The sequence below is a fragment of the Embiotoca jacksoni genome, unplaced genomic scaffold (genome assembly GCF_022577435.1).
Source record: "Embiotoca jacksoni isolate LCO1_2020_lvr unplaced genomic scaffold, fEmbJac1.0.p SCAF_9, whole genome shotgun sequence".
Lineage (NCBI taxonomy): Eukaryota > Metazoa > Chordata > Actinopteri > Embiotocidae > Embiotoca > Embiotoca jacksoni.
In genome coordinates this window covers 5911145-5927283 of record NW_027185447.1, presented here as the reverse complement: position 1 = coordinate 5927283, position 16139 = coordinate 5911145, and the positions used below count along the sequence as shown (strand labels likewise).

The 16139-nt window shown below is 42.1% G+C and overlaps 2 protein-coding genes across 3 annotated transcripts; both read left to right on the top strand.

Moving 5' to 3' along the window:
* Nucleotides 1-817: 817 nt before the first annotated feature.
* LOC138193110 (vesicle-associated membrane protein-associated protein B/C-like) lies at nucleotides 818-9908 on the top strand. Of its 2 annotated transcripts, none has more exons than XM_069140931.1 (6): nucleotides 818-1155; nucleotides 2599-2751; nucleotides 4391-4494; nucleotides 4840-4920; nucleotides 5499-5678; nucleotides 7768-9908. In XM_069140931.1, exons 1-6 carry the CDS (start codon nucleotides 1098-1100, stop codon nucleotides 7933-7935), a joined length of 744 nt encoding a protein of 247 aa, XP_068997032.1. In that variant the 5' UTR covers nucleotides 818-1097; the 3' UTR covers nucleotides 7936-9908. The 2 variants fall into 2 exon arrangements, with proteins under 2 accessions (XP_068997032.1, XP_068997033.1); XM_069140932.1 differs by having other exon boundaries at nucleotides 821-1155; nucleotides 5547-5678.
* An 841-nt stretch (nucleotides 9909-10749) lies between these two features.
* LOC138192667 (charged multivesicular body protein 4b) lies at nucleotides 10750-15909 on the top strand. Its single transcript, XM_069140210.1, has 5 exons — nucleotides 10750-11087; nucleotides 12761-12938; nucleotides 13355-13469; nucleotides 14092-14218; nucleotides 14533-15909. The coding sequence occupies exons 1-5, from the start codon at nucleotides 10904-10906 to the stop codon at nucleotides 14595-14597; spliced, it is 669 nt and encodes a 222-aa protein (XP_068996311.1). The 5' UTR covers nucleotides 10750-10903; the 3' UTR covers nucleotides 14598-15909.
* Nucleotides 15910-16139: the final 230 nt, after the last annotated feature.

Genomic DNA, 16139 nt, shown 5'->3' with positions numbered 1-16139 from the left:
GTACATAGCCATATTGTTTATGGCACTGCACCTGCTATTTAGGACAGAGGTATTTACTTTTGGGTGAAATTTGTGGTTCATCAACCTGACAAGACTACAATTAAAAGGTACAATCAGTGGGTATTTTATAGGGTGATTCTAGTTTAAGACTGCATGTTTAAAGTTGACTATTTTTAGGATGACAGAATAATGAACAAGACTATTTAAAACCTGGTAGGCTGTATGGCTTGACCATGTATGAAATGCTAGAGTATTTTTATTTTGAAACATAGTTTTCAATTTGAAACGAAAAATTCTTGACATTGGTCCACCAATGGTGACTTCATCTGTAAGTCACATGGTATCCAGCTGACCAATGGTGTTACGATGTCAGTTCCTCATGGCTTCAGCAAGTGTTTTATATTTTGACCACAGCAATATTTTGGATACAAAAGAAATAGGCTCCCGTCCTTTCAAAATGTGATATAAGGCATAATAACAACAACAACAACAACAACAAACCATTTGGGAGTGACAAACGTGTATAGGCACATTTTGAAGGACTTTTGACTGCAGCAGGGCTATTTGTATATAACTCAGTCTCATATTCATAACTCTCATAGTTTTAATGGTTTCGTGTTTAGAGATCTCAGGTTTAATTTTCTGTAAATTGGACCTTTTATTTTATATTTTATTTGGAGACCACTGACATGTAACAACACATTCAGATGTGGACGTTTCGTTTTTCCAGCGGAAGTAAAAGAAACCAGCTGACGTCCAACACCCGCCCACTGTGTGACGTCACCGACCACCTCCCCTCTCCTCTCCGCAGCTAGCAAAGTTAGCACGTTAGCCCTCCTCCTCCCTCCTCCTCCTCCCCACCACCACCTCCTCCTCCTCCTCCTCCAGCAGCTGTCGGTGGCAGTCACTCTGTTTGTCCGAGCGGGTGGTGCGTTTGTAAATCTCCTCCTCCTTCCTTCCTGTAGAGGAGAAAAAAAGAAAAAGAAAGCCGTGGACGAGCGGGCTGGTTGTTCTGGATCCAGCTGCTTCACCTCTCCGGGACATCTGCGGGTTTGAAGAGTTGTCCTCGCCGTAACGACAGGAAGAAGCCCCGGGACATGGCCCGAACAGAACAAGTCCTGGTGCTGGAGCCGCCGCACGAGCTGAAGTTCAGAGGTAATGTTTGAGGGCCGGGGACGGGGACGGCCCGGGGCCGGCCCGGGGCCCGGGGCCGGGCCGGGGACGAGCTGGCTGACACCCGAGACATTCACCATCACGAGCGGCTCCGTGTTCCGCATCGGCTCGGCGTTTTGCTCGTGCGTCACGGAGCTGGTGTCTCCGCGGTCGGACCGGACGGAGACAGCCGGCTGTCGTCCGCGTCGTGTGTCCGCCGGTGACCGGTGAAACGACGCTGTGTGCGACGGCGCTAACGAGCCAGCTAGGTAGCTCTCCGCTAATCTGACTAGCGAGGCGGAGAGCTGGCTGTTATTGCAGCGTCAGAGGAGAGGCCCTCCGCGGCTCCGCGGCTCCTCTTTCGCTTTCTCGACCGTTTTGTTCCCCGGCAGCGTTATGAAACACCGGGATGTGGTTTGTGCTCTCGCCTTTCTGGTGATCACATGCGACTGACGAGAAGAGACTATTCTGTCATTTTGTCCGACCCGGGTGTCCTCGGTTATCTTTATGACCGGGGATGGGCTCAGCGAGCGGAGACTCTGTTCGACCAGCGCTCGGAGTTGTTCGACTATTAATCGACTATTAATCGACTATTAATCGACTATTCCCTCCTCCCCTACCCAGCTGGCGAGAAGTGGCTATTCTAGCATTTTCTTTTGATCGGGGTTTCCTTGCTTCAGCCTTATCACCATGCTTATTTCACAATATCATAAGCTAGCAGGCTGTGATCGAGAGCTTTACCTTTTACTGTAACTCTGCAGCCTGAATTCCTCTCCAGCTTTTCTATATCCAGATTGTGTAAACACAGACTGAGCTGCTGTGCCAGGGATAATGGACATTTTCTTAGATAATTGCCCTGCGGTGTCATGTTGCTGTAGAAATGGGTCAAGTGATGGCCCCGGGGTGATGGGACCTGACTGATCATTGCCGAGCTTTGAATGCAGATCTGATATGAGCAAATAGCGAGGTTGACTGTCCAACACGTTTCCAAAACCAAGCTGTCAAAACAGGCTGAACAATTCTGTCTGTCTAACATGGACAAGATGAAGTGATCTGAAGAAAATTACCCCTTAGACACCCGGCTAGTAAGTTTGCTACAGCATCCAGTTTTTGAGTGAGGGCGGGGCACGAATAATACAATATATGCTGAAACACTTTACTGCGCTTTCCGCCGTTTTAATGTTTAATTTGCAATGTTTATGGCAGGCTATATGGAGTCCCTCACAAACAGCAATCACATCTCTGCAGACACACGACATGTGTTTGTACTTTATCACACGAGTCTTGGTGGGACGTTCCACTGTTTTCATTCGTATCATGGAGTCTAAGCCAAGCACACAAATGGCAAAACATCTGTATCCAAACTACGAGACAAGTGTGTGTGAATCGACACACACACACACACACTACCTCAAGTCACTGTGCTTCTTTCTGTGTGCTCCTCAGGCCCATTTACAGATGTTGTCACCGCCACTCTGAAGCTCACCAACCCCACAGATAGAAATGTGTGTTTCAAAGTCAAGACAACCGCACCTCGCAGATACTGTGTGCGCCCAAACAGTGGCATCATTGACGCTGGAACCTCCATCAATATTTCTGGTTCGTAACCATTATTTCCTCCTCTTGCAACATGGGTGAAAAGCATGCTGTAGTTTTTTTTTTTAGATTTAATTTGCAGTTATCAGATTTCCATGTTTTTCTTAATGTGGTGCCTTCATCGTCTGAAGTCCAGGGTAGAGTTTGGTTATCGGTACACGCATCAGATGGTTTGTCTCGCAGAACCATCTGAGACGTTGTCCTTAGAAACTGTTTGGAAAAGGGCAGGGACTCTTAAAAAATTCTTGGCAGGTGATTGGATGAACAATCTGTCTATCACAGGATAACACCAACTAATCAAATTCGCAGACCGTAGTAAGCAGAAGAAGAGCACCTTCAGTGCTGTCTTTGCTCACATTTTAATGAAGGAATGAATTCCAGTTCTGATTGGATGATACAGCTGCATCTGTGCTAACCTCTTTAAGTGCTGTCATTGTTGTTGTTTTTTTAACTTCCAGTAGAAGTCATAGGAGCCTGATTGGTCCGAACCACTGTGGTTTGACCCCAAGTGCATAACTTGAAGCCTGACAAGATGGATTGTCAGGCTTCAAATCCAGCTGCCTGACAAGATGAGATATTTGGTAACTGTAGGAAAAATCTCTATAATGGTTGATCTAATAGCAGAGCAGAATGTATTGATCATTGTTCTCCAGCAGAACACTAAAAATTTAAATTCATAAAATTGTAGTATTTTACTTAATGCAAGTACAGCTGTGGCAATCATAATAATCAAATTCTTTGATGAAATCTAGTCTCGTGATTAATGTGATATAGTTCCAGTTATAGAAAACATACAGGATACAGTAGTTGCTGTGTTTTTTAAGTGAGGATATATCATTAAACTAAGAAATAATCACACTTGTCACGATACAGATTTATCAAAATGAAAGCATATTAATTATCCCAGAATGATAACAAGGAATCTGAAAGACAATTGGTGTTACACTTTTCTACTGGAACTAATATCTGTGTAGCATTTAACCTAAAATAAGAATCCCTTTTACACAGGCTGTTTAAATCAGGTGCGATGTTGGCTTTCACTCACAAACTGACGTCGAGAGCCGGCATGGCGCGAGACTAGAAACTGATGCTGATGTGTCAGTGGCACCCCTGATGGCAGAACGCCGGCATGCTTGGATGTGTGCATGTCAAATGGGCTCATATCTCATGGATATTATAATATTTATTTGGACCGCATTGCCCTGCAGTCTCCCTCCAAGGTTGACATTTGCACGATGACTTCTGGTGGAAGCCTTGACAACTCAGCAAGGTGGCATGGGACGAAAACACCTAAAATAGTTTGAGTCATGATTCATCTCTGCTCTTGTGCATCTGTGTCTGAATTAAAATAGCCCTTTGCTTTTGTAATCCTTATTGCTATCATTGAAACAAAACAGAAATGGAATATTTAAACTTAATTATGACCAGAATCCTTGCGGTCTTTACTGACTGAGTCGTTGATCATCCACACGTAAATGTAAAAGTACTCGATTCACGAGGAGTAAGCAGGTCACTGTGTAACCCAAACCTGACTGATATTTATTCATTTGCAGGTTGCACAATAGCTGTTATCGGGCAATACAGGAAGTGAGTCTTTCCCTAATGTTCTGGCTCTCAGTTCTCTCATTGTTTTGGTTTACAGTTATGCTACAGCCTTTTGACTACGACCCCAATGAAAAGAGTAAACACAAGTTCATGGTGCAGTCCATGCTGGCTCCGTACGACATGACTGACATGGAGGGAGTGGTGAGTAGCTGAGCAGAAGATTGAATTGGGAACACAAGACAATTTCATTGACTATGCGCGTCTTGAGGGTTTTGATCGTTAAAGCAACAAGACATCCGTGTCTGATATAAACCTGCCTCCAGATGTACTCTTGAGGAGCAGAGGAGTTCTCTTAAGGACAAAACTATACTTTCATAATGCATGTCCTAAATCCTGAAAATGTAATTCTGTAGGAGATCATGTCTGTAACAGTGTTTCCTTTGAAGTGAGGACAAAAAAACGTAAGTGATGCGGATGAATCAGTGTCTGGACTTCTGAATCTTCTCTCTTGTCTCTCTCTTTCCCCCTTAATCCTCTTGTCCTCAGTGGAAGGAGGCGAAGCCCGAAGAGCTGATGGATTCCAAGTTGAGATGTACATTTGATATGCCTCTAGAAAATGACAAAACTGTAAGTAGAAGTCTGTCTTTTTTCTGTGCCACTGAAAGTGTTCAATCGTTAAGTGTCAGGAATAGATCAATCAATAAATTTAAAAAAAATGTATATTGGACCTTTTTCTTTCAAGCTAGTGCAATTCGAAGAGATTAACAAATGATTGACAGATACACACTAGTCAAATTTGTTCACATCCCTGTCACAGCTACAAGCCCAGAATTCATTGTGTAGTTCACTGATTTTATTAACTAATAACAGTTGGAGGTTGACTGAGAATCATCTTAAAGAATAAAATCAGATTAATTTTTCTATAGTTTGTTTGTGTAGAATTTATTTCTTCCCTTTTCAGTATGTTTTCAGTCTCCTACCCATCAGCTATACATCACTGTATCACCCATTACATGATTTACTTACTCATTTATGATTTATTTGTTTGTTCTTTCATCTTACTCCCTTTCTCATCCCTGCATGTGTCTTCACTCCCTTCTCCTTTCTCCTTTCCTTCCTCTTCCTCTCCTCTTCCTCTCATCCCACCACCTGCCCCCCTCCCAACTCCACCCACCTCTCGCACCACCCCCGCTCTCTCTCCACAGCATGAGAGTGAAAGCAACAAAACTGTGTCTTCCTCTATCTCTATTAAGACTGAGTACTCTGTGCTGCCCAAGTCAGCCAGCGCCTCGCTGGATGACGGAGAGGTGAAGAAGATCATGGAGGAGTGCAAGCGGCTGCAGATGGAGGTGCAGAGGCTACGGGAAGAAAACAAACAGATCAGGGTGAGACGCACTGAAACAAATTCAAGTCTTTCCTGTCAGGCTGGTATTTTCTGCTCAAGCGCTTCTATTTTACACACAGAAGCAAAACTAGTTGTTGAGTTTCCTTCTTAAAAACAAATTCACCTCGTTTGAAACAAAAAAAAACAAAACAATATCTGACCTGTTTTATGAAAATGAGTTACTATTATGAACCAAGAGGGAATTCTTTATTAAACTAAACAACTGCCTCTAAAACAGAGGTGCCCAAAGTCCAAAAATAAATCTGTCTGGAGGGCTGAAAAAAAACATGTTTGTCATGTGAAAATATATTTATTAGAATTAATGGAGATTAACATTCTAAATCTGAAAGGCAATTTCAGAGTAATTAAAACACGACTCTGTAACCTGTGTCACAGTCATTTTATTATTTTGCAGAAATTATTGTCAAAAACAGTCATCCTGCCAATTTCTTTCTAAACTTTCTCTTGTCAGTGTGTCACTGCCTCGACCTCTCATCTTGACCTGCAGCCCAAAGTCACTGATGTAGGACACACTAACAGCACGTGAGCATCAGCAGGAGAGAGAATATAATAAGTCTTGATAGATAAGACGTAGGCCAGTGTAATTTAATAACAAAGCTTAGCAATACTATATACTATGCTATACATTGCTGTAAAACTCGTATTATGTACTTTTTAGCTGCACAAAATGTACAGTTCATAGTCATTTTGTTTTTTTACAGCACCTAAAAATAAGAAGAACAAGCACGAGCTTGTAAAATACTGTTGTGGGCCAAAACATCATTTTGCTGCCCTGCTCCAAAGTCATTGTAGTCGCACAGTCTTTCCATGTGAAAGTGAAAAGCTGATTTAATCAGGTGACATAATGTCGTTTTTTAAAGTATCAAATATCCCCCCCCCCCCCCCCCAAAAAAAAACAACAACAACAACAAAAAAAAAAAAACGTTTTACCGAGAACACATTCAGCACCATCTCTCATTGAGAGGCCCGTCCAGCAGCCTCTAAACAATTCAATTAAAAATGAATAATCTTTTCTTGCATTTGGCAGAGCCTTAGTCCAAAGGTTTTTCTCTCCTGCTCCAACCAGGGCCGCCAACATTTTGCAGGGAGACCAGCGATTGGCTGGTTGAAACTGCAGTTACTAGTCATCAGTGGCGTACTGTCAGATGAACTTAGTTGTGTATTACAATCTTTAAAGGGGGTTTTCATAACAAACACTACGAATTGATGGAGTAGGTAATCCTGATGGACTGTGCCTCGTGGTTTGTCTGCAGTCATTGTATAATTTGATCCATAATTAGGTTAGATACATAAAGAGACAAGAATTAAAAATTACGTTTAATAAATCTAAGATTTTTGTAAGCAGAGACCTGCAGATAGATTTAAAACACGTCCACTTTGAAACATCATGATTTTGTCATGTGGCTTTCCTCCACTTTATTCTGTAGCTCTTTGAGTTTTACTGTAATATAATGCTCTGATTTCTACATACAAACTTGTCACATGTCGTCAGGTATTTAAGTTGGAATCCAGAGGTCGTTTTGGCGTCAGCTTTTTGTTGTTGTTAACACAGCGAAGATGTGTTATGTGGGCAGAATGAAGAGAAAATGTCCAACAGACATCAAGGGGATTGTCCCCTAAATGTCACACCTTGGCAGTAAAGGTGTCGTATATGAATCTAATACCGTGTTTATGATACGAGATATTTCTTGCAGCACTTGAAGGCAGCAATATTTTACCTGTGTGCAAAAGATCAGTGTAAAAAGGCGTCTACTGTAATGGCTCTTTCTTATCTTAACTTGAGAGTTTAAAGATCCAATAATGACATTAATGAATCAGCCAATATTTTTTTTTAACATAAATGCACAAAATAAGGTTTTTAATATGGATTTCTTAAATGTGGTTATTGAAAAGTTGCCCTCTGAGGGTCAGGAAACATAATGACAGTGTTTCTTAATTAAACAACTCTGTCGCATTTCTGTACTGCCTTTTCTTGTAGTGTATTTACCAATCAAATATATAATATATCTGACATCTGTGTGTGTGCTGAGCTGTTCTGACTGTATTTGTACCTCCTCTCTTCACCACAGGAGGACGATGGCCTGCGGAAGAGGAGGGTGACATCAATGGCCGGCCATCACTCCTCCTCCGGCATGGCGACCACGGCCATGAGGGACGAAGGCCTGAGCACCCGCGTCCTGGCGCTCTGCGTGCTCTTCTTTGTGATCGGAGTCATCATCGGCAAGCTGGCCCTGTAGAGACACAGACGGACAGAGCACAGTGACAGACGGACGGACGGACAGCGTGCTCGGGAGGACACGTGTCAATGACAGCAACGGGGATGTCTTCTGGGTTTATGTTGAGCTGTTTCCTTTTTTTTTTCCCCAACATTTTAAGGCAATATCATAATGGTCTGTTCAGATGAGAACTAATTTAAAGTGTAAAAAAGAAAATGAAGGAGGGCGATCCCAAGTTAAACCATGAGTGTGGGTGTTTTTGTCACAGGTCCTGCCTTTTTTGTTTTTGTTTAGTTTTTTTCTTTGTGAAATAATCACCACATTTGATTTGTCCTTTCCGTCCATCTCTCCTCCGTAAATGATCTTCCCCCAACTTGCACAGGTAACAGTTAATGGTGTGTGGAAGTGGCTTCACGCTGGCTGAATGTCTAAAGTCTTTCATTGATTCTTAAGTTTCCAAGTTCCTCACTCACGTTGTCTATAAGAAAGCTCTAACACTCCTCTTCTGATGATCTCTCTTCCACTTCTTACTGATAATCTGCAAGGAGAGGTGAACGCCATTGATCAGTGAAAGACTTTTTTTTTTTTCTCGACTCAAACTTTATGTATTGTCTTCGAAACAGTTTGTGGTAAAATATATGAGCCAGTAGAAGCCAAGTGTGTATGCGTGTCTTGTTGATTTTTTTGCCTCCTGCAGGAGAGCTGATGTGACTGACTGTGCGCGACGTTTTTATGTGAGGAGACCACAAACGGTGAAATCACAGGCTGTTTTAGAACAAAGGAAGAGGGCTGGTTTAAAAAATGAAACTGTCATCCGAACAGATTTTCCTGTACGCAACAGAAAACCGGGGGGTGTTTGCAGAAAATCAAATTCAGTCTTGATGGTTCAGTCCAGGCCAAGGAATCTGTAGAAATCCTGTAAATCCATTTTTGGGCCATTTGTAAAATGATGACTCGGTAAAATTTAGATGATAATAAAGAATTTATGCTGCACGGTGATCTATTTCAAAAGCAAAGCTGTAATTTAGTTCAAAGCATCTGATTTTCCCTTAGTTTGATTTTCTTGATCATTGCTTCCTCAGGTTGAGAGATGCTCGACTTAAAACAAAAAAAGAAAAAATAGAGAAATCCTGGCTGTAAAGCCGTGGACGTGTCACGCAAAGCAACAAGTACATTTTCAATATACCACACGGAGTATGTAACGATAGTTTTGGCCGCCTTATTTAATTTTGCCCAGCATTCAGAGTATTGAATTTGCGTCCTCTGGTGTATTACAGCAGTTGTTTGCTTTTTTTTTTTTTTTTTTTTTTTTTTTTTTTTTTCCTTCTATTATCACGTAGCCACAATGCTTATGTTTTTTAATATATTCAAATGCACTATATTCAGTTGTCCACTCTGCAGCCTGCATGAAATGGCCTTGATTTATTATGATTTTATTTCATTTTATTGAGTGTATCTTAGTAAAACAACAACAACAAAAAAGATACTGTCTTCTCAAAAGGGACCATCTTGAGTCTGGTTTGTGTTTAGTTTCCTTACGATCATTTGTTTCCTTTTCTTTCCTGGTGGGCTCTGGTGGTTGTGAGATAACACAGCTGTATTATCTTGGCTATCACGTGACCATCTCCGCAAACTCGGTTGTTTAAAAGAAAGAAAAAAAAAAAAAAAAAAGAATACAAATCTGCGTTTTGCCTGAGAGAGCTAGGGGAGCAGAGACGTGTGGATGTGGGCGGCTGAGAGGAGGACTGACCTGTGAATACACACTACATTAAAGAAACTTAAGGCATCAGCGGTTCAGACCACACCTGCAGAGATACACTCACAATAATGTAATCACACAGTAATTGGATACTCCTTTTGTATGTACATAAAAATAAAAAGACTTCAAAAGATAACTGGCAAAGTTATTAATATACTGTAGTAAAGGAAGAAAATAAAACAACCACCATGGATCATGTAGCATCATACTGAATTAAAATAACGTAAACCCCCAACTGTCTGTTTCTGTGAAAAGTCTACTTTTTTTCTTATTCAGTTGAGATTGCAGCCTGAAAAAGAGAGTGTGTGTGTGTGTGTGTGTGTGTGCATGTGCGTGCGTGCGTGTGTGTAAGACTGACTGACTGATAACAGTTTGATAGAATAGCATAAACAGAAAGAAAAAAAATCTGGCTGCACAAACACAGTGCACTGATGGTGGCAACATGATCAGGTTGATAGCAAAAAGGGTTAAAAAGTAATAGTTATTTATCAAGTAAGGATGGTCAAAGTCATTTTCCATTCCTTTTTTTTTTATTATATTTTATGCAAATCACTTTATGTATTTTAAATTTGCTGGATTACTCCCTTTAAAACCTTAAGAGATCTCTGATGATATAAAATAGTGCATCACTCAACTGAACTACCCTTTCAAACACAGTAATAACTTTGTTAAAACAAAATGTAAATGAGATGCACCCCTTTTCCCTCATTGAAAAATCCAGACACAACTTTAGGAAGACGTCACTGAAAAGTTAATTGTCTGTCAGTGTCCTGGAGTTCTCACTTAAGACCATAATTGGCTTGCAAACTAGTTGTTGTGTCACAAAATGCTGATCTCGTATGTTAAGAGAGGAAGTTTCCGCCTTGAGCAGATAAATGAGAAAACATTTGATTTTTTATTTCTTCCGTTTTTGGTCCCTAGTTACGGAAATAATGATAAAACAGTATCAGCAACCATGACACCAAAACCACATTTAAGATGTCCAGTGCTGCAGTTGTCCAGCAGATGGAGACAGAGACACGACAGGCAACGCCCACCCCTCGTTGGGCAGCATGACGTCATGGGGCCTTATCCAGGAAGTAGAAAAACATCAACAATCCTTCGGCTCGGGCGAAGTGTCGAGTAGCCTGGCAGCGAGGCGACGTTAGCTCAGCTTGCTTTTCTCGAGTAGTTCACGTTTGTTTATATATTTTTTTTTTTATATATTAAGTGTTTTGTAGTATCTTAGACATGTCGTTGTTTGGCAAGATATTCGGAGGAGGAGGAAAAGGAGGAAAAGGACCGAGTCCACAGGAGGCGATCCAGAAACTCCGGGAGACGGAGGAGATGCTGACGAAGAAACAGGAATTTTTAGAGAAAAAGATCGAGCAAGAACTGCAAATTGCCAAGAAGAATGGCACGAAAAACAAAAGAGGTGAAACAGCGGGACCTTCGTTTCCTCTAGTTTGTGTTCCTGCTTCTCAAATGTCACGTTCAACAACCCTGAAAGCTAAAGCGTCGGCTAGCACGCGAGCTAAGTTGGCTAACTTTCCCGAGCAGTCGTAGATGTCGGCAGCCTCCCCGTGGTGTCTTCACCGCGGACAGTTAACACCCGCGAAAGGTGGATGTTTCATTGATCTCAGGTTGTACTCTCTAACTAGGTGGTTATCGGTTCGCTAAATATCCCGACCGTCCTTCTCTTTTGCCCACATGGTCATCTTTCCGTGTGACTGATCAGTGCTCGTTCAAAGAGCCGAAGCTTTGGTTTAAAGGTGTGGTCAGCTGTTCAGTGTCTTTCTGCAGGCTGACTGTCAATAAAGATACTGACACGGTGTGCCGGGACAAGGGTTGAGTGTGGTGCTGCAGAGAGGAGCTGGATATCTGTCAGAGAGGTGGGCGTGTTTGCACCTTGGATCAGAAGTCCTCCAGCAGGTCCTGCAGCTGGCACGGAGCTTATTACATAAACTAATAATAACTAATTAACTTAAAGTTGTTCATCAGCATTAATGATGGTCATTATAGAGTTGATATACTGTAGGTACCAGCAGGCTCTGTTCTCATACAGTTTGGTTCAAGCATTATTTTGGTGTTGATGTCAAACACATCTGGAATCACTAAGAAAGGAGGTCATGCTGAAATGTTGTTGGCGCACTTTGACATTTCGGCTGAGACAGTGGTGTTAAAGGAAAACTCTTGGTGTTGAGGATTATTTTCATTGATTAGTCTGTTTATTATTTTCTTTGTCTGATTCTTTAAAATGTCAGAAAAACTGTGAATAATGGCGACCAGTGTTTCCCAAACCTGAAGGTGCAGCCTGGTTTTGTCCGGATCAACAGTCCGCAACCAAAATATATTCACTTATTAATCATGGAAGAATAAATGAACCAGAAACAATGTTTCAGGGAAGCTGGAATAAAATAAATTCATTAAAATTATTAACCGAGTATCAAAAAAATGTTGGTGATTGATAATCGATTAATCGACTCTGCATGATTTTCTCTTCTCGGGAACATGAATGTCTTACAGCTAATTTAATTGCACATTGGCCATTAAAGTTGATTTGATTATTACAAATGGAAACATTTGCCTGATGACATCACTGAAGGGAATTTCAGGGCTCAGTGGTGTAGACGTGTGTTAAATAAGAAAGCTTCGAGGCAGCACTTGGCTGTAATACTTTGTGTGCATTGTTTGTATGCTAATTATTTCCCTCTTGAGCTTCACAAAGGCTGACAGACTGACTCAACCCAGCGTGACTCTCTCTGACAGTTTCACTACAGCTGGGCAGGAGTTAGTAGGAGTTAATGGTCGTGGTCATGTGACTGCTACGGATTATCAATTCTCACTTTTTAGGTTTTCCTTTCCGCCCCTCACAAGCTATTTCTTACCTGTCCTGGTTGTTTGAACCGTCACTAACCTGGTAGATTACAAAGTGAGCGTTTTATTTACGGTTACAGTCAGTGGTGGGTCACTAAGATCACAGAGCGTAAGATGTGATACTACAACTATTTACCTATGTAATCAGGCTGTCATAAGAACCAAACAAAGGACCAGGATCCAAAATTCCTTTCCATTGTCACAGAGTTATTTTTGTCTCCGTCTCCTCAGCGGCGCTGCAAGCTTTGAAAAGAAAGAAGCGTTACGAGAAGCAGCTCGCCCAGATCGACGGCACGCTGTCGACCATCGAGTTCCAGAGGGAGGCTCTGGAGAACGCCAACACCAACACTGAAGTGCTCAAGAACATGGGCTTCGCTGCCAAGGCCATGAAGTCTGCTCATGAAAACATGTAAGAGCAGAAACGTGGTCGCTGATTAGGAATTTGAGCGATTAACCTGAAAGGAAGCAACCTACTGCTTCTTGGGACTACAGGAGGATTGGAAAACATTCAGTCTGCTGTGAATCAATAGAAATATTATGAGGAATATGATTTGCTGATAATAGAATTTGACCCACATGCAGTAATCCTCTCTAATCCAAACCCATCGACACAGAATGTTGTTTCAATCAGTAACCGTCTCCAAAGACTAAAAAATAGGAAATGCATTAAAAACATTTCACTGCTAAAACGTTAACATCCCTCCAACTTGTAGGTTAAATGGACAACATCTGTGTCAGTGTGTTTGGATAAATGAAGCTGTTGAACAGGTACAGAAGTGATTTCTGCTTCACTCAAACTGTTCATCTCCTTGTTTTCTATTTCAGGGACATCGACAAGGTGGACGACCTGATGCAGGACATTACAGAGCAGCAGGAGCTCGCCCAGGAAATCTCTGACGCCATCTCTAAACCTGTCGGCTTCGGAGAGGAGTTTGATGAGGTGGGTGATGCCTTTCAGACGTTTCATTTTTATGTGAGGTTTCTTTGTGGTGTTTTCTAAACGTGTGAGTGTGAATCAATTCCTGCTTGAAAACGGATGGCTGACTGTCTGCACGGGCCGCATTTATTCAGCCTCAGGTTAATTTGACTTCATCAGCGCCTGACTTGTTTTTATTCAAGTGAATGGTTGACCGCTAATGACATCGGATCAACCAGGGACGGCCGAGTTCAGCCTCAGACTTGTTACCTTCCATCGTAGTTTTGAAACCCACCAGGATGTTTCTCGAGTCATTCCTCGGTCTGATTCAGAGCAGCTTCACCACAGTTCGTAGTTTTCAGTCATCTGGCGTTGACATGGCCCAAAGAATGAATACGCTCTTTCTCAAATTGTTAGTCAACTGACTTGAAGTATTTTAATTTAATTCCAAGCGAAACATTTTACTCACTAAGTGCACAGATGCACAATATTAGGACCAGATGTGGTTCTAGTCAGTCCACCCTGCACAAAAAAGTGCATAAAGTAATGTACTGGTTTATTAGTTCCCAGATCTTTGCTGTTTTTGATGCTCTTATGAATGAGTGAGTGCCGTTCTTCCTTCAGTGTGAATTGCTGTCTTTGTCAGGATGAGCTGCTGGCGGAGCTGGACGAGCTGGAACAGGAAGAGCTGGACAAAAACCTGCTGGAGATCGGGGGAGCGGAGAACGTCCCCCTCCCCAACGTGCCTTCTACTTCGTTACCTTCCAGACCCGGTAAGAGTCCTTCCACATCTCGTGTAACAGACTCAGTGAGCGTAGCTGCAGCATCTTCTGGGAAATGTCCCTGTTCATTAGATGAGAAGATTTAGCTGTTCTAGGGACAGACTGTGTTTCTTGGCTCTTAGTGGTTGCTAGGCGACCGGTCACATAAGCGCAGTTAAACTTTTAATTGGGGTTTTCACGCAGTGTTTACACAGATTAAATAAATACGATTTAAAGGGCTAATTACTGAGATTTAGCGGTGCTGCCGGAGGAATTCTGTGACTCTTGGATCACAGCTGTTGTTTCTCTTATTTTACCTCCAAAAGCCAAGAAAGAGGAGGACGAGGACGAAATGGAGGACCTGCAGCGCTGGGCGATGGAAGCCATGTAAACCCAGCGCCCGCCTCATCGTACCTGCATCAGAGAGAGAAGAGGAAGGAACGGGGAAATGAATGGACTGATAGGATGTTGTGTCTGGGTGTTGTTTGTGTGTCTGAGGAGAGTCGACTGTCTACTTTATGTAACGCTACAAAAAAAAAAAGAAGCAACGATGCTGTAGTCTTTCTTTTCCTGTCCCCTTCACAAATCAAGAGACCCGCTCCTCCTCGCCCGGAGGCTCCGCGCAACGAGCCGCTCGGGGGTCTTTTATTTTGAAGCTCTGTCACTGTAGCTTGGCACCTAATATTTTTACCCTAGATTTTAATCCAATACGAGCACTTGGAGGTCCCTGCGCGGGGCAGGACCATTTCAGAGGCCTGCAGAGTTTATACGTTGGTATCACGCGCTCTGTGGTGCGGTAATCAAGTCGTCCCAGTTGTTGACGTTCTTAACATCGCCGGATGACAAGGGAATTTTCAAGGAAGCTTAATTCTTAAAAAAATTATTTCAAACTCGCGTATTTACCCGTATTTGTGGCGTTTAACTCGCTATTTTGTTTGTTTTTCTTTCCGTTATGACAAAAATAACAACCGTGCACTCCCTTTGTTTCGTTAACTGCTCTGGAAACGGAAGCACAGATGAGCATGCGCTGGGTGAAGAAGGTACGAGCTGTGTGTCCGCCAGAATCCGAACCTCCTCTTTTGTTTCTGGCTGCGTGCTTCGACCCTTCCTCCTCCTCCTCCTCTTCACCTCCTGTCCCCATTTCAGCCCCCCCCCCCGAAGGTGTTTCTCACCAGTGGTTCTTGTTATTTGGTGTAAATATCCCAAATGTGTCTCTTATTTTTTTGTATACTGTATTTCTGCCGTCACCGAGAGGCTCTGAAGAGGTTGTGTGAAGCATGCAACTCCAGGAAATCACGATACAGATCACAACGCACAGCGAGACTAGAAAGAGAGAAGGTTATCTGCTTTCATCCGGCTCTGTCTGTCTTGGTCCTTCTCATAAAGGGTTTTGTTTCAAATTGTATAATGTTAAAAAAGAAGAAGAATAGTAATAATAAACTATTGTCGCAACTTATTAACTGCATTCAGAGGAAGATGATGGTTTGTAAAAGATTAGATTATAGTCAATCTACAACGTCAGCATTTTGGAGTTTAAAGAGTTAATTCCTTTAGTTTTTCAAACTCATGATGTACATTTTTTACATAGAAAAAAAAAGAGAAACCTAACACGAGGACAAATGGACAAGCATGTTTGCATTTCTATGTTTTATTTATCCAGATGAGAATATTATTTGCAAAATCATTAAAGGTTTTCAATTCTTTTACTGAAGTTGAAGTTGTATCTTTTCACATTGTTCATGCAGCGTCAGAGTTTCACCTTCGGCTCATGATGATGAGTTTTAGAGCCGAGCCGAACCAGTGATGCACACCTGAGATTCATAGTTCATTTCATTTTCGATTAGTCAGTCAATAGAGCGCTAAATGGCCATCATGTTTTGATGTCTTTAAACGAAATGTTTTCAACTAGCGGCACTAAAACTCAAAAATATTC

Excerpts from the sequence above, each read along its gene's own strand:
- LOC138193110 (XM_069140931.1), top strand. The coding sequence starts at position 1,098 with ATGGCCCGAACAGAACAAGTCCTGGTGCTGGAGCCGCCGCACGAGCTG. Across the intron at positions 2,752-4,390 it reads AACCTCCATCAATATTTCTG|TTATGCTACAGCCTTTTGAC; the intron begins GTTCGTAACCAT and ends TTTGGTTTACAG. Across the intron at positions 5,679-7,767 it reads AAGAAAACAAACAGATCAGG|GAGGACGATGGCCTGCGGAA; the intron begins GTGAGACGCACT and ends TCTTCACCACAG.
- LOC138192667 (XM_069140210.1), top strand. The coding sequence starts at position 10,904 with ATGTCGTTGTTTGGCAAGATATTCGGAGGAGGAGGAAAAGGAGGAAAA. Across the intron at positions 11,088-12,760 it reads TGGCACGAAAAACAAAAGAG|CGGCGCTGCAAGCTTTGAAA; the intron begins GTGAAACAGCGG and ends CCGTCTCCTCAG. Across the intron at positions 13,470-14,091 it reads TCGGAGAGGAGTTTGATGAG|GATGAGCTGCTGGCGGAGCT; the intron begins GTGGGTGATGCC and ends TGTCTTTGTCAG.